This window comes from Dendropsophus ebraccatus, chromosome 5 (genome assembly GCF_027789765.1).
Source record: "Dendropsophus ebraccatus isolate aDenEbr1 chromosome 5, aDenEbr1.pat, whole genome shotgun sequence".
Taxonomy (NCBI): Eukaryota; Metazoa; Chordata; class Amphibia; order Anura; family Hylidae; genus Dendropsophus; species Dendropsophus ebraccatus.
Window position 1 is genome coordinate 60,684,363 of NC_091458.1, and position 19,636 is coordinate 60,703,998.

The window sequence follows — 19,636 nt, forward strand, 5'->3', positions numbered from 1 at the left end:
CTTTCCAATGACCTAAAAAAATCAGTTAGTACAGCTTTGACCTCTTTCTAAACATGAGCTGAAACAAAGGGCTACGTTTAGTAAATGTCCATTGCATGGACCTACTGTTAGTTGTAGGTCCAAACTGAACACCACCACCACCACCAGGTTTTAGTGTGGATTGTCCGGCAGGCTATGGCTGGCTTAGTAAAAGTAAATGTATACCAGCGTATACCAATCTGATGGAAGCTGAAAAGGACAATCCTTTGGCCTACATTTGGGCAAATGGATCCCTACACCTGGAGTCAAAACCTGATGGGCAATAAGTGACCTGTGACTCAGCAAATCACATTTAAAGTCCAGCGAAAAATTTTATTAAAGTATTGTATTGCCCCCCCAAAAGTTATACAAAGCACCAATATACACTTATTACGGGAAATGCTTATAAAGTGCTTTTTTCCCTGCACTTACTACTGCATCAAGGCTTCACTTCCTGGATAACATGGTGATGTCACGACCTGACTCCCAGAGCTGTGTGGGCTGTGGCTGCTGGAGAGGATAATGGCAGGGGGATGCTCAGTGTCCCTCCAGTGCCCTGTGTCCCTCAGTGTCCCCCTGCCATCATCCTCTCCAGCAGCCACAGCCCGCACAGCTCTGGGAGTCGGGTTGTGACATCACCATGTTATCCAGGAAGTGACATCACCATTTTATCCAGGAAGTGAAGCCTTGATGCAGTAGTAAGTGCAGGGGAAAAAAAGCACTTTATAAGCATTTCCTGTAATAAGTGCATATTGGTGATTTGTATAACTTTTTGGGGGTAATACAATACTTAAATAAAAAAAAATTGCTGGACTTCTCCTTTAAGGGTGTCTAGATATTAGTCACAGGCTTTTAATATATTTGCTTTGTTGGCAATGAGTACAGCTCTCACCTCTGCTGCTCTGTCCTAGCTACTTCCTCTTTGAACATTTTTGTTGCCTGCTTCTGCTGCTGCCTGTGCTCCCTCTCATCATCTGTTTGCCTCTTTTCTAACTTTCTCTGTGCCTCACATGCTTTGCCTCTTCTTCCTTTTGTCCTTCTGCTTTTTCCTCTGCTTTCCTGAATCACCATATTACAAGTCCTGCTCCTACTTCTGCCCTCCTGGACCACTGTACCCCGGTCACCTCCTGCTCTTTCTCCTGTTCTGCAGAGAATTGCTGCTTCATAGGGTGGTGCTATACTGTAGAAATTAAAATATTATTTGTTTTAAATTTTTCTTTAAACCTTTTTGAAAGAGAAAACATTGCATATATGTATAGATGTAGACGTGGTACAAAAGAGACATTGAATTTAGTGTAGCATTCGTAGCCTACACAGTTGAGCGAATGGTTAATGCCCTTAGATCACAGATTTCCAGCAGCCGGGCAGACAACAAGAGCTTTTGCTTTATTTGCACTTAGGAACCAAAATGAGGGGAGTGTTTAAAAGCTTTCCATGGTTTGTGGGTTGATGTTGCTGGTAACAGTGATCTAGAAGGAGCTGCTGGGTGTTTTGATTCCAGTATTTATTGGACTTCAGAACTCTACTTTAACCATTGACCGTCAATTCTTGACACTTTATGTGAACATGCCATATTTCATTACATTTAGTCATTTTTTTTATTATAGGTCTCTTAATGATACTGACATTCTTAGCACATACAGTTGTGCCTTGGATTACCAGCATAATTCATTCTGGGACTGTGCTTGTAATCCAAATCACTCTTAAACCAAAGCAAAATTTCCCATAAGAAATCATTGAAATGTAGACAATTCGTTCCACACCCCCAAAAATATGATTTTTTTTAATTCTGAATAACATGTAGAACAGAAGAAACAAACAGCTGAATATGTGATATTATAAGTTACTGTACAGTATAGCAATCAGCATGTGGTGTATAAAGTGCATAAACCTGAAAAAAGCAGCAGCAGTTTGTAGATACAGGATGGATCCCCATAATGCAGAAGCATAGTACAACAGGCTAGAATAGAGAAGCAGGGCTACTGTCAGTGGTCTTTGTGGTCACATGGCAGCAATAGGGAAGGGTGTGTGTTCAGCATGGACCAATCAGGAAGTGAGAATCACAGAGCTGTGCAGGAGGACAGTGACAGAAACCTCTGTATATAGCAGTGTGAATGGGTATGTGTGATTGCAGGCAGATTATAGCAGTGTGTATAGCTGAGTGTAAGTGCAGGCACAATATAGCAGGAATTGAGAGGTTGGGAAACACAAGGGCTGACAGAGACTGCAGGGAGCATAAAGGAATCAACTAAGTATATGTGGGCACATAAATGCACTCTCTGTCCAGGAAGAGAGGGGTTACAGCTTTCAAGAGATTACCTCCACAGTTCTGTCCCCTGATGTAAGCCCCAGCCTGAAGTGGATCTACTATAATTTGGAAGGTAAAGGAGACTTTCTGGGTCAGAGTACAGAGCTGTAGACCACACTATGCAGACCATGTGCCTCCCTCACTCCCGCTCACACCCAGTGCAGGGAGCTCTTAAACCAAAGCAATGCTCTTAATCCACATTACAATTTTGAAAAACTGTGAGCTCTTTTTGCAAAACGCTCTTAATCCAAGTTACTTTTAAACCCAGGTACCTCTGTACTATCTAATAGTTCACAATAAAATAACAGGGACCTTCGCCTAACAGCACATCGGATAGGCACACTGCCGCCTATGTTCACATGCCCCATTTTCAGTGACACCACAATGAATTTATAAATAAGTAAGCAATAATGTTCCCATAATAAAAACAGGCAGTTCCCTCAGAGCTGTTATTTAACCCCTTCAGGACCAGGCTAATTTTCGTTTTTGCGTTTTCATTTTTTCCTCCTTGTGCTTAAAAGGCCATAGCAGTTGCATTTTTACACCTACAGACCCACATGAGCCCTTATTTTTTGCGTCACTAATTATACTTTGCAATGACAGGCAATTTATGCTTAAAATATGCTGCGAAAGCAGAAAAAAATTATATGCGCAGTGAAATTACCGTGCGAGATCAGGAATGGGATGAATTAATATACCAAACATGTTTATTTATTTATTTATATTTATAAAATGAGAAAAGGGGGGTGATTCCGACTTTTATTAGGGGAGGGGGCTTTTTATTAATAATGACACTTTATTTTTAACTTTTACACTTATACTAGAAGCCCCCTGGGGGACTTCTAGTATAAGCACTCTGATCTCTCATACTGATCTATGCTGCATAGATATGCAGCATAGATCGATGAGATAGGCACTCGATTGCTTCCGGCTGCTGCAGCCGGAAGCAACCGAATGCCGAGCCGGGATCAGCGCCATTACGGCGCAGACCCCACCCGGCACCAGTCACGGAGATCGCTCCTCCGTGACAACGTCACGGGGGAGCGATCTCCCCACTAGACACCAGGGAAGAGCTGTTCTGAAGTGTTCAGATGCAGCTGTCAACTTTGACAGCTGCACCTGAAGACTTAATTAGCGGGCACGGCGATCGGACCGTGCCCGCTAATAGCCGCGGCCCGCTCTGAACGCCCCCCACCCGCGTGAGGACGTACAGTTACGTCCTCATGCGGGAAAGGGTTAAGTCCTTCATATATTTCAATGTCTGTCCCCACAAATGGCAGATACATTGCCCTATAAAGGGTAGTCACAAATCCCCCTTATTTTCACTCACAGTTATCAGTCCCTACAAATGACTGCAACTCTGGCCCTATACAATGCGTTCAGAAAGTCTTCAGAGCCTTTTCCTTTTTTTTTTTTTTTTACATTTTGTTATGTTGTAATTAGAGATGAGTGAGCCGGCTGAGGTTCGGGTTCGTATGAACCTGAACTGTTGGCTTCCAATTCCCGCTGTCTGACGGCTCCGTGGAGAAGCTGGATACAGCAAGAGGACCGCCTGGAAAACTGGGATACAGCCTATGATCTATGTTAATGATCTCAAGGTAAGGGACCACTGTCACCATGAAAACCATTGGTAATACATTACATTAAAATCTTGCAATGCCCACAAAGTCTTACTGCTCAAGAAGGCACATGTGCAGGCCCATCTGAAGTTTGCCAATGAACACCTGGATGATTCTGAGAGGGAATGGGAGAAAGTGCTGTGGTCAGATGAGACAAAAATTCAGCTCTATAACAATAACTCAACTCGCTGTGTTTGGTGGAAGAGAAACGCTGCCTGTGACCCAAAGAACACTGTCCCCACTCTCAAGCATGGGATGGAAACATTATGTTAGGAGGGTGTTTCTCTGCTAAGGGCACAGGACTACTTCACTACATCAATGGGACAATGGATGGAGCCATGTACCGTATAATCCTTGCGTGACAACCTCCTTCCCTCTGCCAGGAGATTAAAAATGGGTCATGGGTAGGTCCTCCAGCATGACAATGACCAAAAACATACAGCCAAGGCAACAAAGGCTTGGCTCAAAAAGCAGCACATTGAGGTTATTGAGTGGCCTAGCCAGTCTCCTGACCTTAATCCTATAGAAAACGTATGGAGGGAACTGAAGCTCCGAGTTGCCAAGCAACAGCCTCAAAATCTTAAGGCCCTATTACACAAAGCAATTATCGTCCGTACTTGGCAGATTAGTGACCGTTCCCAATGATAATCGCTTAGGGCTTTTTGAAAAAAAATGATCAGCTTACACATCAACTGATCGTGATTTTTCAACATGTTTAGCACAGTGACGATGTAACAGGAGCAGTGGCAGAAGACCCCTTCTCTCTCCTATGGGCCACTCTGTAGCTTTCCGTGGAAACCGCCCCCGATGCACAGAAATTGCGTCGTTGAGGTAGTAAGTGACAGGACAAGCCCCTGTCATTGACTGATTGGGACTCCCGCAGCCATGTACCGACGGGCGGGGGTAAGCCACTTACCTCCATCCTGTCGGATAGGCGTTCTATGTATAGAGTCTGCTCTCAGGCAGGTTCTATGCCTAGATCACCAATAACACTGATCTATCCTATGCTATGGCATAGCATAGATCAGTATATGCAATCTAATGATTGCATGTTGTACAGTAAAATAAAAGTTAAAAAAAAAAAGTGTAATTAGAAAAAAGTTTTTAAATGTATTTTTTTTAAAAAACCCTTATATAACCCCCCATTAAAATTTTACAATGCCCCATTGCCCATTATAAAAATCTAAATATGTAAAATAAATAAACATATTATATATAGTAGTATAGTATGTATAGTATATAGTAGTACTGATCTATTAAAATATAACATTATTGTTCGCGCATTGTGAACAGCGTAAACAAAACCCCCCACCAGGATTGCTGATTTTTTAAAATTGTATATTAGGGAACAAAATCAAAGCGATCAAAATTTTTCTCTTTCACCAATATGATACTTATACAAACTACAGATCATGGCGCAAAAAACGACATCCCATCCCCTGTAGGTGGAAAAATAAAAGCGCTATGGCTCTTAGAAGGCGGGAAGAAACATTGCAATAATTTGACCCGGACATCAGTGCATCAGTGGGCTCGGTCTTGAAGGGGTTAATACTTTAGAGGTGATCTGCAAAGAAGAGTGGACCAAAATTCCTCCTGACATGTGCACAAACCTCATCATCAACCACGAAAAAAAACTCTACTGCTGTGCTTGCCAACAAGGGTTTTGCCACCAAGTATTAAAGTGTATCTGTCTTTATGACTTTCAAAATCTAAATCAACAGTAGATGTGATATAAAGCAAGTTTGCAATTTACATTCATTATTTATTTTTTAGTTATCATGGAAAACACGTCACTTCCTGTTTTCTAACTGTTTTTTGCTCAGTCAGAAAAACAGGAAGTCCTGTGTATCCCAGGCCATCTGCGCACTCACAGAGAGAAGACAGTCCATGTGATTGATCGACACATTGAGCCGTGACTCTCTGTACTGGCCGGAATTCCTGTGTTTAGTCTGTTTTTTTCAAAATCTGCCTTCAGGAGACTGGACCTGGATTTCTGGTAAATTCAGCTTTGTTTTACAGCATGATAACAACAAAAAAAATAATGAATGTAAATTGGAAACTTGCTTTATTTCACATCTACTGTTGATTTAGATTTTGAAAGTTATAATGCCAGGTACACGTTAAGTCTTTTTTTGCACAATAAATTTGTCTAATTTATACAATGTAATTTTCTGGATTTTATTTCTGATATTCTATTTCTCACTGTTAAAATTAACCTACCCTTAAAATTATAGACTGTTCATGTCTTGCGGGTAAACTTACAAAATCAGCAAGGGATCAAATAATTATTTCCTTCACTGTATAAGGTACTGGGGCTGGTTCACACTCCATCAGGGAGGTGATTGGTTTTCTTTAAGGTCCCTTTGTTCTGGCAGAGATAAGCCATAGCCAGAACTCTCTGGCTGCAGTTTAGCCCTCCTCATAGAGAACACAAGAACACTCAGGCGTCCCAACCGTTCCTGTGTTATAGGGAGAGTCATGGGTTGCAGACCATTGCTGTTTGTTAGAAGGCCGGCTTCTTCTGTTATCATTATACCTCTGAATAGTATTATGCAATATGAAATTGGATCAGTGTTTACAGTAAAGACCCTCAGGACATAGATCACTCTAAAAGGAATTATACAATCTTGTTTAAGTCACAGTAAGAGGCTATACACAAGATTGTAACCTACATTACACAGCATTATCACTGCAAGACAATCTTTCTGACAATCAGAGGAAATGCATCTGTCACATTAGATGAGGTTAATAGCCCATGAAGCTGCGGCTAGTAGGATATTGTATTATTGTTTTTTTCACATCATATAATGAGAATTGTTCTGCAGAATTATAATTATTGTCCAAATGGAAGAATCAGCCATTAAGCCTTACACTTTAACCAACCATTACATTTAGGTGTAATGAGAAGAATGCATATTTCTTAAAAGGAATAGATTTAGACACATGGAGATTCAGTTTCAAAGGCCTTTATATAGGCCGATTATTAGCTGTATGAATGTTCATAGGAACGTAAAATTTACTTCTGTGGAAATTGATGTTGAAATGCTGAGGATTTTCCACTGTATAAATATCTACAGCATTTACACCACGTCTGGATTTACTGTAATGGTGGCGTCAAACACAGATGATAAGATGTAAACAGTTCAGTGAATAAAAATCTGCTCAATACAACTAAATGGGGCTGTTTCTGTCATGTGTATGATTTCTACAATTCCCATTCAGATTAAGGGGGAAAATGTTCGGAATGACTACACTAAATCTGCAGCATATAAATGTACTCTCAGTCTTAGTTGTTCTATAATGTTTTCCAGGTCTCAGAAGAACACACAGATCCAGAAGAATCATGGCGCTCAGTGGTGCCTTTAAGGCAGTCACCAAAACCCCTGGGCTTTTAATTTGGAGAATCGAGGTAGGTGTGAATATTACACTACAAATAGACAGAGCCTGGCTCCTGCAATTAGACATGTAGAGCAGGGAGATGAGAAGTGAAGCGCTCAGTCGTGTGCTTCTCTTGGCTCTATATAGTGATTGGAAGGGTGTGTGGAAGGGGTGAACACTCAGCATGTGGGCAATCAATACTGTTAACATAACAAAAGTTTTTTTTAAGGTAAAAGCAACGCTTTAGAGCATATAAACATCACAGTGTTACAGTGTTAAGAAAGAGAAGGACTGGAGACTAAGCCATTAGACAGCTCTACTCATTTAAGGGCCCTTGCACACTACAGAAACCTGCCGCAGATTTGGCCGCTCGCTCCCACTGGCTCGCGCCCAGGTGGATTCCTCTGACATGTCTTTTCTTTGGGCAGACAGCGAAATCAGCTTGACCATAGAATGGAGCCTATGGGACTGGAGGAACTTCAAGTGGGAGCGCGCGGGGTGGGGGTGGGGCAAGCGACGGAATCTGCAGCAAGTTATCCTCATGATTTCCGTAGTGTGCAAGGGCGCTTACTCTGAACAAAACAGAGCAGCCTGCTCTATACAAAAAAAAACATAAAGGGCACAGAAAAGTAACAAAGCAAATAAATACATTATAAGTTTATTCTACGGCACATCTGTTTATGTAGTGGTGCTTTGGCTTTGTAGTTTTATTCCCAGAATGCATCAGGCAGCAGAATATATGCTTACAGTGTTTTGCACTGATGCACTTTTTTTTAGCTGAGGCAGGGTTTTCAGTTCAATTACTCATGTGCCAAATTATACAAATGACACATGACACTGTGCCAAGACTACTGTGTGTATACAACAGTCAGAGCCCGGGCAGCAACACAACCAATGTGATTTACTGTACTTTGCAAATGAGGACATTGGTTTATTAAATGACACGTTGCAATTATTTAGTAGGTCAGACAAGAAGAACATGTTTCCTCTATGAAGTAACCAGAGAGAACCAAACAGATTCCCTGGACCTTGTAAACAAGTTGTGCTATCTAGACATTTCATGGCCGTATTATTATTATTATTATTATTATTATTATTATTATTATTTTAGGCTTTAAATAATTCTGGGAAAGTAAGGCTACCATACACATTGCTGTCATTCTCATGCATGCTTGGCCAAGCAAGTGAAGTTTAAGGCTATGTTCACACTACGTAAATTTGCGGGGTGGAACATAGCATTATTTGCTATAGGATCCCGGCCGAAGCGTGCACACATCGTATACGCTCCGGCCGGTTCCCATACGGCGCCGCAAACAACTGACAGGTCCATTATTTGCGGACGAAATTCAATGAATTCCGGCCGCAGAAAGACCTGTCAGTTCACACAGTAAAGCGAGCGGCTCCGGCTGCTTGCTTCACTGTGTGCTATGGGAAGCTCTGATGCGGGCGCGCGCTCATGCGCCCGCATCAGAGCTCCACGGAGGAAAGATCATCCGGCTGGTACTTAAGTATCGGCCGTGATGATCCGGGCTGAGACCGGCCGTTCCGTGACCCGGCTGGAGTCACGGAACGGCCGGTCTCATACATAGTGTGAACATAGCCTCATAGTGGAAGGGAAATGGTACACCAACAGACATGCACAGGAAATATCAAGCGTTCAACACACCTGGTTCTTCTTTCCCTCAGTAGCCGCTGTTGTATGGTCAGGGTAGTCACCCTATTCACTTGGCTGATCCCCTAAAATTGAGTTATGTTTGCACATCTTTTGAATTTAGATTTTGGGAACGATTACTCCTCTAGAGAATCTTATAGAATTTTGAATATTTAAAAGAGTTGGCGACTTTATAGTAAAATTGCTCAGTGTACAGTATTAGTAAGTGTACTGACTGTATATACTGACACCAGCTCCCTGTGTACCTCATAGAGTTAATATCAGACTCCCCTCATCCAGGCTGTACTGGCCTGCTCTGTAGTGAGTCTGTCCTTAAGATGGCAGAGCATGGAGGAGCATGTGACCATGCCCCACTCTCTGTGTCCACCACTGAGGCAGGATCCCCACAGAGAGCAGGATAGCCCAGCCTGGAGGAGGGGAGTCTGATATTAGCTCTATGAGGTACACAGGGAGCTGCTGTCAGTATATACAGTGAGTACATTTACTAATACTGTACACGGAACAATTTTACTGTAAAGTGATCAACCCCTTTTAAATAAATTTTATATTTAAATAATGTGTGTAATTATGATGATGTTTTAGAAGAGAACAGAACTGATGGGCTGACTAGATGCTAAGAAACAGTAAACCATAGACCATTCTATCTGTCTCATGTTCGAATTGGTTGACCTGCCCTGAATATGTTGACAATACTATTGCACTGCATGTGTGCTGGCTACCGTTTATTATTCTTCCATCTTTTATTTATTGTTTTATGTTAGCAGCAAGATAAGTATTCAGCACAATCTGTAGCTTGATGATAGTTAGGGGGAGTTCAGACACAAGAAGTAATTTACATCAAGGCTATGTTCACACAACTGAGCTACACCAATTGTACACATGGGGAACCCAAAATAAGAATTAATAAAATCCAAAGTCTAATGTTAACCAAATTGTCAGTTTATTAAATCAATCACAGAAAACAACATTAAAAACAAGACCTGGGGAGGCGGGAGACCAAGCGACCGGGACAAATAAATATAAAGTGCCAATGCATCCAGAAAGTGTATGTACAATTAATAATTCATCCAGCATAACGTGCATAATAAAGTGACAGTGCCAGTTGCTACAGTACGCTGATAAGAATCACATGTAAACAAACAAGTCCATAAGGATGACATGTAATTACCAATCTGTATACAAAGTCCAAGTACACTGGTCCCCCACCTCACACTCCAACGCCGTTTCGCTCTCCAAGCTTCGTCAGGGAGTATGTTCACACAACGTATAAACAACGGCCGTTTGGCACTCAAAACAACAGCCTTTGTTTTAAATGCAAATTGCATTGAAGTCTATGGACAACGGCTGAAAATAATTGACATGATCATTATTTTGATGGCTGTAGCAAAAAAAAGCCATTGTTCAATACATTGTATGAAAAACGGCCGTTGTTTGCATTGATTTCAATGCGAATCATTTAATTTTGAAAAGAATGGCCGTTGTGTAAACTGAAAACAATGGTCATTCTTTTCATAAACAATATGTTATGTGAACATAGCCTTACTGTGTATGCCAGAAAAAAATCTCAGTGCACACTTCCAAAGCAGCGCTGTGGCATATGCCAGTGTATGCGCATACATTGAGAGACACATCATCCATACGGTCTTATGGTAAACATGTATACTCAGTTTATGCTACTATGCTATTTAAGGTGAAGTCATATAGCAGCCTGGATTTGGATAGCACACGGTATGAGTATTTGGAGCACAACTTGGAAAGGTTTACTTGCAAAACCTCAGGCCTGTCACTGTGATAATGTTGTTCAATAAATCATCATATCATAATCAAGTTACTGTATAGTGTAGGAAGAGCTGAGTAGACTGATATACATCTTTATGGGAAACATTCAGTGGAACTTGTATTTTTTTTCCATTTATCCTTCTGCTTAGTCTGGGCTTAGGAGTCCAGTTGGTGGTCATACAGTTATCTCTGCATGCACACTGATACAGAGAAGGCTGCCAGTCACTGGGTAGGACCGCCCACTGGACCTGAACCAGAGATTTAAATGAATTAATTACAAGTTATAATGAATCTTTTCCCACAAAACTATACATCAATATGAGGAAAGGTTTTTGATTATAATTTTTTTTAGACGTTGCAGCTGTTATAGGATTGTGGGAAAAGGTTATCCAGTCTGAATTGGTCCATTCTTTTTTCTACTGCTTGAAGAGGACCTGTTCTTTGCCAATGAAGACTAAGGGTCCTATTACACGTAGTGAATTTTAACGATTAACGACTAACAATAAATGATCACAAACGAGATTGTTTAGCGTTAACCCGAAATCGTTCACTATATTATACAGAATGATGGTCGTTAGTTACGATTGTTACTACGATCGTTATTGTGATTGTTTATTCCTTCTGATCCCAGAAAAACAATGAACAATGTCCAATTACACTGAACAATTAGTGAAAAAATGCGGATCTTGAGCAAACGAACTTGGAATTACAGCGAACGATTAGCAAACGATTAACGATAATGTTAGGATCAGATCTAAATCAACGACATACGAGTGATTTTTTAATCATTGTCTGCAATTACACACAACGATTATCATTTGAATTTGAACGATATAACGATTTTTCACACGATATTCGTCCTGTGTAATAGGGCCTTTAGCATAAGTGTTAGGGAAAGGGAGTATGGTGAGCTTTTTTAGGGAACAAGTACTTGGTGACAAAATCTAGCATCATAATGGGGTATCAATCGTATTTGCTGTGGGGGTCCCTCTCTTTACTGTTTGCCACAGGGATCAGCGATAGAGAACCAAATTGTAACACAGTTTTCTGCTCTCCTTTAGGTTTACTAAAATATATAGAACTACTGTTAAGCGAACTTACCTTAAATGTGGCAGAACCTGATGGCTCGGCTATTGATTGCTTTAGTCTTCAGGACTTTCAAAGTGCACCTTGAAAAGTCCAAGATGACAGTCCTAGGTCTCCTAGGGCTGTACGCATCTTTTCTAGGCCCCAGAGCACTTTGATAGCAGCATACATTTATGCAGGCAATCATAAGTCGAAGCATACAGTTCAGGTTCAGTTGCATCTACTGTAGGATCGCTCAACATTATATAGGACCTTCAAGTACAATCTTGATTTTGCACAATGGTGCATAAGAAATGTAAGAACAAAAATATGACTAATCATCACAGAGCCCTTGATATAATTTTTTTTTCTGCTTCTTTAGAAAATGGACCTTGTGCTGGTGCCACCGAAAGCCCATGGAAACTTTTATGAAGGAGACTGTTACCTGCTGCTCTCTGTAAGTGACTCTGTAATAGGGAGAGTCTGCTTATACACTCATCCCTGACTTCTACACATTACACAATATGCTGAGTAGCTATGGGAAGTAAAAACAATATAATCAATATGTAAACAGAAAACGAATAGGATGTCAGTATGAACAACTGGCAAGCCTCAGTGTAAGCAAACAGAAGATGCTGCCAGCAAAGCTTTTACCCGGGGCACAGAATCCAGTAAATGCAGGGCTGAATATGAATACTCTTAGCTTTTTTTCTGCGCCGACGTCCTGTCTGTTCACTTTAAAAATGGTTAATAAATAATGGATAATATGAACATAAAAGCCAAATATGGAAACTATCATTGATTGTTCATGTTTAAATTCCAGACAAGAAAATCTGGCAATTCCTTGTATTATGATATCCACTACTGGATTGGAAAGGACTCGTCTCAAGATGAGCAGGGCTCAGCCGCCATATATACCATTCAGCTGGATGACTATTTGGGTGGTAGCCCAGTCCAGCATCGGGAGGTTCAAGGATACGAGTCAGAGTCTTTCAAGGGGTACTTTAAGCAAGGGATCATGTGAGTAATGGTAGAACCAAGCGTTAGTGTGCTGACCTAATCTTAGTAAAGTCTTATATAAATGGCAATTAAGCATAGACAACATTGACATGATTTATATTCTATTTTGGCATTATCTTTTCCTGTATTTTTGTAGTTGCTTTATATAGTTACCCTTCTATTGGATCTCAACATTAATTTCAACCACTCTCTTTAGGAGTCTCACTTTGTGCTTTTATAAAACGCTGAAAGGGTTTTACACAATATTAGGCCATGTTCACATAACATGTTTTGTATAAATCACGGCCGTTGTGGCAGTTTGCAACAACAGCCGTGATTCATACAAAACAATATGTTGTATGTGCATGAACCGGCCGCACAAAAAACTGGCATGTCTGTTTTGTGTGGCTGTTATTAATTGAATAGCGGCCGCACAGAACATGTCAGTTCACACAATGAAGCTCCGCCCGCACGGTCTATTGTGTGAAGCAGTGAATTGGGATGTGGGTGCACACGGATGCATCAGAAAATAAGATCATCCGGCCAGTACTGCAGTACCGGCTGGGATGATCTTCAGTAACACCGGCCATTCTGTGACCCGGCTTAAACTGAACATACATTGCCAATAGCGGTCTCCCTAAACCCTACATACACATGCACACTCAGCTCGGTTCATGTATTCTACATTGGGGGCAAAGGCAAGAAAGCAAAAAGGATCGGCCATTTTAAAATCCTACGCTATTTTACTGTGTGTGAACCTAGCCTGAATGAAAAGCTAAAGTCGGAACCTCAAGCTATGGTCACAGAGTATTTTGGGCACTTTGTTATGGCTCAAAAATGGTCTGAAAAATTGCTTAATAATAAAGGAGTACCTGTTGTTATAAAAAAAGACTTTTGACATGTCAAAAGTTTTTATCAGTCTGGGTCTGAGTGCTCAGACCCACACCAATCAGGGGATAAAATTGGAAGAGGACAGCAGCTGCAGCCATCAGCTCCCCACTTTGAGTTTTAAAAAAAGGGTCAGGCTTTTTAGGATGGGTAGGGGTCTAAACACTTAGACGGGAACGGATTAAAACTTTTGACATGTCAAGAGTTTTTTTTATATAACGACAGGTACACTTTAAAGAGGATGTACCACCAGGTACATCCTCTTTAAGCTGAACCCACGGATCGAATGGCGCCGTCACAGGGAAGCCGGTGCCGCGGTCCATTTTCCGGACCGCGGCCCGGTTCCTGTGCACGGCGCCGTTCTATGCACCGGAACTGGCCGCTGCTCAAGCACTGGAGGTAGGCCAGGCCACCCCCAGTGGGAGGAAATTTCCTCCCCTGTATGACACGGCTCCGTTATAATGAATGGATCCGCGTCATACAGGGGAGGGAATTCCCTCCCATTGGGGGCGGCCCGGCCGGCCTCCAGTGCTTGAGCACTGGCCGTTTCCGGTGCATAGAACGATGCCGTGCACTGGAACCGGGCCGCGGTCCGAAAAACGGACCGCGGCATCGGCTTCCCCGTTACGGCGCCATTCGATCCGTGGTTTCAGCTTAAACAGGATGTACCTGGTGGTACATCCTCTTTAAGTTTCTGCACTTTAGAGAAAAATGAATGGTTTTTCCCATTTTAGTAAAATTTTATGGCAATGATATGAGGTTATTTTTAGGTAGACATTGCAGACCAAACACTGTGCATATCCTAAAAGTTTTTTCTTATCTATAAAGCCCAATAGCCAATATTGCTGGGATTATCAGTAAAACTATTGGTTGGAGAACGGGCCGCATGGTTTCCACAAGCCCAAACTCATGTGAAACCTGGCCTAACCACATTATTATGCACTTTTTATTATATATTTACTATAGAATGTGGATGTATATTTTCTTTGTATCTTGTTTAGTTATAAGCAAGGAGGAGTAGCATCTGGCATGAAACATGTAGACACCAACACGTATGATGTAAAGAGACTACTTCATGTTAAAGGAAAAAGAAATGTCACTGCTACTGAGGTAAATATCTGGAACCCAGAAATGGGATACTTTCATGACTAAAGCGGTTTAATGACATGATGCCAATGTATTCCTCAGATATTACCCTGTAGTAACCTCAGCAAGTTTTCCCATCCTATAAAGATATATATTATTAGGATATGCCATCACTTTATGACAGCAGGTGCTAAGCGGAGTGGTTAGATAGCTGGGCAGTGTTCCAGCAAAGGTGGACGAAATAAAAACCTAGCATAAGAAAATCAGTACATCAATCCAAAAGCTAACTAACAACTATACAAGAGCCAAATAATCCATTCACACCATGACCATATTTGCTGTATCTACTGCAAAGACCAGTATAACCAATGTTACCCCCAAAACAGTGGTACATACTAATATAATATAGAATCTCTGCAGCCTGATCAAGTGACTCTTAGGTTCCCGGAGTTGCTCTCTTTTTCTTTTATTCTCCATCTTCTCCATCTGATCACCGTGGAGACTTCTCCCAAATGTGATTTGTCCCTGCAGAGTATAGTGCCCCCATAACTGTACAATACCATAGTTAGAGAAGAGCAAAGTTGACTTTTTTAGCACTGTGGAATCTGTTTATGCTATACAAATAAATATCATTATCTCTAACGATAATAATGTCCTCACTAATAATGCCCCCTGTGTACCTTATGGTTATGTCCCTTGTATCCCCATGCAGTAATAAAGCCCCTCCATTCAGTAATAATGCCCCCCTATGCCACCACATAGTGATAATGCCCCTTGTGCTCCCCCATATAATCATAATGTCCCATGTGTCCCTCATTTAGTAAACATATCCCCTGTGCTCTCCCATATGTAATAAGACCACCTGTGCACCTTATACAGTAATAATACCCATATAGCATTAGCCTGTGAACCTCAGGGAGGAGACCCCCAGGCAAGAAGAATGACATCATTTCATTGCGCCGGCCATAGCAGGAGATCTTGCCAGGCTGAGTATGAATGGTGGAGCTGGGACATGACAGTTCCCATTCTACTTCACTGCATCTTCGTTCGGAGGACTGAGCGGGCCACAGTGTTAGCTGAGAGGGGCATCTCTAGAAGCTATAGGCAGCTTGAAGGGAACAATGTCTTATGACTGTCCAACCTATGAGACCCACACCCGACATAAAGGGATGGTTTGGCCTATCAATAAACCATCATTTTATATTATAGGAACACCTCTTTATTTTTCTGCTACCTGTTTCTGCTAGACCAGGAGCATATGCTTTAACATTTTGATATTTGCACATAGGTGAGCCTAGACTGGAGCAGTTTTAACCTTGGTGATGTATTCTTATTGGACCTCGGCAAAATTATCATTCAGTGGAATGGACCTGACAGCAACAAGGCAGAGAGAATGAAGGTATGTGATGTGAAGTTCTGGTGACATAAAAGTTTAGCACAAGTCTAGTATTCTCAAGTTCTCTTAGGTCAGTGTGTCCAAGGGGAAGCAGCTTTAGGGCCTGGTTTAGACTGACCAGGGCCGGGCCAGACAGATGGCTAATACACAGTAAGGCCCCATTCACACTGAGCAAAAACTCTGCCGTGCTCAGTGTCCTGCAGTATCTCTATGGAAGCGAGCGCCTCCTCCCCCCCTATCTACTCAGAGAAGTGACATGCAAATTCTTTGAGCGGAGATCGGCGGCAGCAGAGGCATGCACACACTTCCATAGAGATACTGCAGGACACTGAGCATGGCGGGATTCCGCGGTGGAGAGTTCAGAGTTAGATGAAGTTTTTCCTGATGCTTTACACCCTCCACCATTTTTGGAGCCTGTCTTTGGACCCGTTCTATTTTATTAATATTCTTTCTTTAGGTGAGGTCTCCAGAATTGGACACAGTATTCCAGATGTGATGTCACTAGAGCTCTATACAGCGGGATCACAATCTCCCACTTCCTACTGGTTATACCTCTAGCTATACAGCCCAGCTCAGCATTTTAAAGGAGGAGCAAATGTACAAAAAATCGTTAGGATTATTTTTTACATGTTAACATGTAACATTTATACAACCTCCAGCATTTAACTATGAGTTATAAAAGTACTATGTGACTTTTACTTCTAAGACACTGCTAACACCCAATGATTTTCCCCACCACTCTATCAGACATTGTGAGAGCCCTCAGATAATTAAAGTGATGCTAATATTGTTATTTCTATGTACTGTCATAAGGGAATGTTATTAGCCAAAGATATCCGTGACCGGGAAAGAGGAGGTAGGATGGAGATTGCCGTTATTGAAGGTGACAATGAGCAAGCATCACCAGAGTTAATGAAGCTTCTTACAAGTACACTTGGAGAAAGAACCCAAAATATAGGTCCAGGGAGTGCTGATGAAGTTGCTGACCAAACACAAAAATCTAACATCATGTTGTACCAGTAAGTGTTAATGCCACACAGTTAATAAGTACATATACAAGGTTTATTTTATTCCTTCTGTACAACTAATATTATACCACAAACTACAAAATTTCATTTCTTATGCTCATATAAAGCATTTTGTGGGTATCCTCCAGTCTTCTGGTGCTGTGGCACTACTTTTTATCAGAGGTTTTTGTTATTCTTTGCATTGTTTGTTGTTGTGTGTGAACATCTGTATAAGGCTATATTCACACAAATTCAAAAAGATGGACAGTTTGTTGGACGACCATCATTTAACGCCAAATGATGGCCATCTTTTGATAATGACGACTGTGAATAACGTTTATGATCATCTCTAGAGATGAGCGAATCAGATTTGTTTTGATTCGTACGAAACAAAACTGATCTGCCCTCATATCCCTTACTCAGCTGGCTCTGTGGAGAGGGAGGAAACCATCTGGGAACCACCTGAAAAATGCCTGGAAAACAAGGATACTAACTATGGCTGTATCCATGTTTTCCAGGTGGACTCGGGCAGAGTAAAGGAAATGAGGGCAGATCAGTTTTGCTTCGTAGGAAGCAAAACAAATCTGATTTGCTCATCTCTAATCATGTAAATTCAATTTTGTGTGAGCATAGCCTACTTGTAGTTCTCAAATTCTCTTAGAGGGGAAGTTTACATATATTATATACTCTGCAGGTTTTATGCTTAGGATTTTTGTGCTGTGTTCAGTTATTTATTTATATTGATTTATTCTATATTTATATTGATTTATTCTAAATAATTCAACTGATTCTAAAATCTACAGCATACAATCTGCAACATATAAACTATGTCAGAGTTTACCAATATTCTACAAATGCAACTTTAAGGGTTATCATATCTTATCTTCCATACATGATTTATGGGATGGGCTGTTGTTATACAAACTCAGGTGACGTACAGGCAGGGCCTTATTAACCACTAGTCATTTATTTAGTCTCCCACCTCCTGTTCAGACTTGCCAGTAAATCTGGTGTCTTTTTGAGGGGGGGGGGGGGGGTATGGTCAGGTCTGGTGTGGAGGTGTTGTTCAGGTCTGGTATGGCTGTGACACCTTGAGCTATTGCGTACCAAACCTGTGTTGAGAATTCCTTCAGACAATATGCAGATGGCTCTAATCATTGATTCAATGTGGAAATTTGTTTATGTTTTAAGCAGTTAAAAGACATAAAAAACGAGATTCAGACAATGTTTCTCCATGTAGAGAAATGCATATGGCCGAAACCACTCTCCCCCACACTCCCCAAGATGGGGCGTCTTCAGGTTTAGTGCCTAGGGCAGCAGCAGCTGTTAATACGGCCCTGGGTACAGAAAACAATTTTATCCAGTTTCTAAGTGTATCTTACTCCTCACTCCTTGAGAGGTGTAGATAACGAAAAGACACAGATTTGATTTATAACTGTGTCTTCTTGTTAGTGTTTCAGATGCTGGGGGAAAGATGGAGGTGACAGAGGTGGCAGCACGTCCATTGGTTCAAGAAATGCTGAACCACCAGGTAATGACCACCAGGTTAAAAAGAATGCTTCCTACTATGGCATTGCCGAAAATGTCTCCTCATACCTGGTGAAAATATGGTAACATTATTTTATGGATAAATGTACATATAAATACACAGCACGTTGTGATACAAACGACATCACCTACAAAAGCACATATTAGTCACCAAAAAGTATATTTTCATTAATTGTGGACAGAAAGGAGAGGGTGGGGTGGGGTAACAGCCTCCTGTGTAAGAGTGCATGCTGTGTGGTGGAGCAGCAGAGAGCAGACATCTGATTGGTCACAGCTCACTTCCAGCTCCTCAACAGGAAGAGCCAGCCCACGCATTACAGTTATAGAGAAAATGACATTTACAGAAGCTATGGAGAGGGATGAAAAATTTATATTGTTGATGATAATAATTTCCTTCAAATATGTCACAATGAAGCACCCCCAAACTTCTTTTCAGGACTGTTACATATTGGACCAGGGAGGGACCAAAATATATGTCTGGAAAGGAAAAGGGGCTACAAAGGCAGAAAAACAAACTGCAATGTCTAAAGCTTTGGTAAGCAGAACATTCCTGTATCCTTGAATCTTTATAATTGTCTTGTAGTTTTTTTGCATTATGTAATGAAGCATAACTTATACTGAATGGATAGCTTCATTCCAGTGCCCCAAGTATCTAAAATGCTAATTGTTCTGGTGTTGCATTTACCAGGAGTTCATTAAGATGAAATCCTACTCGCACACTACCAACGTGGAAATGGTTAATGACGGGGCAGAATCCGCTATGTTCAAACAACTCTTCCAGAAATGGTCTGTGAAAGACCAGTCTGTAGGTATGGGAAATGCCTACAGTGCCAGCAAGATTGGTAAGTATGTATGAATATTAGAGATGAGCGA

At 41.3% G+C, this 19,636-nt stretch overlaps 1 protein-coding gene across 4 annotated transcripts in view; it reads left to right on the forward strand.

Moving 5' to 3' along the window:
• The window catches only part of AVIL (advillin), a 39,307-nt gene that overhangs the window by 9,264 nt on the left and 10,407 nt on the right, over positions 1-19,636 (forward strand). For 3 of the 4 annotated variants that reach the window (XM_069972248.1, XM_069972247.1, XM_069972246.1), the window contains exons 2-10: positions 7,257-7,354; positions 12,222-12,296; positions 12,663-12,859; positions 14,728-14,836; positions 16,101-16,211; positions 17,022-17,227; positions 18,668-18,746; positions 19,200-19,298; positions 19,452-19,605. In XM_069972248.1, the coding sequence (XP_069828349.1) occupies positions 7,289-7,354; positions 12,222-12,296; positions 12,663-12,859; positions 14,728-14,836; positions 16,101-16,211; positions 17,022-17,227; positions 18,668-18,746; positions 19,200-19,298; positions 19,452-19,605 (1,096 nt within the window). In that variant the 5' untranslated portion in view covers positions 7,257-7,288. Of the gene's footprint in view, positions 1-3,863; positions 3,925-7,256; positions 7,355-12,221; positions 12,297-12,662; positions 12,860-14,727; positions 14,837-16,100; positions 16,212-17,021; positions 17,228-18,667; positions 18,747-19,199; positions 19,299-19,451; positions 19,606-19,636 lie in introns of those variants that run through there. The other variant, XM_069972250.1, reaches the window with a different exon arrangement.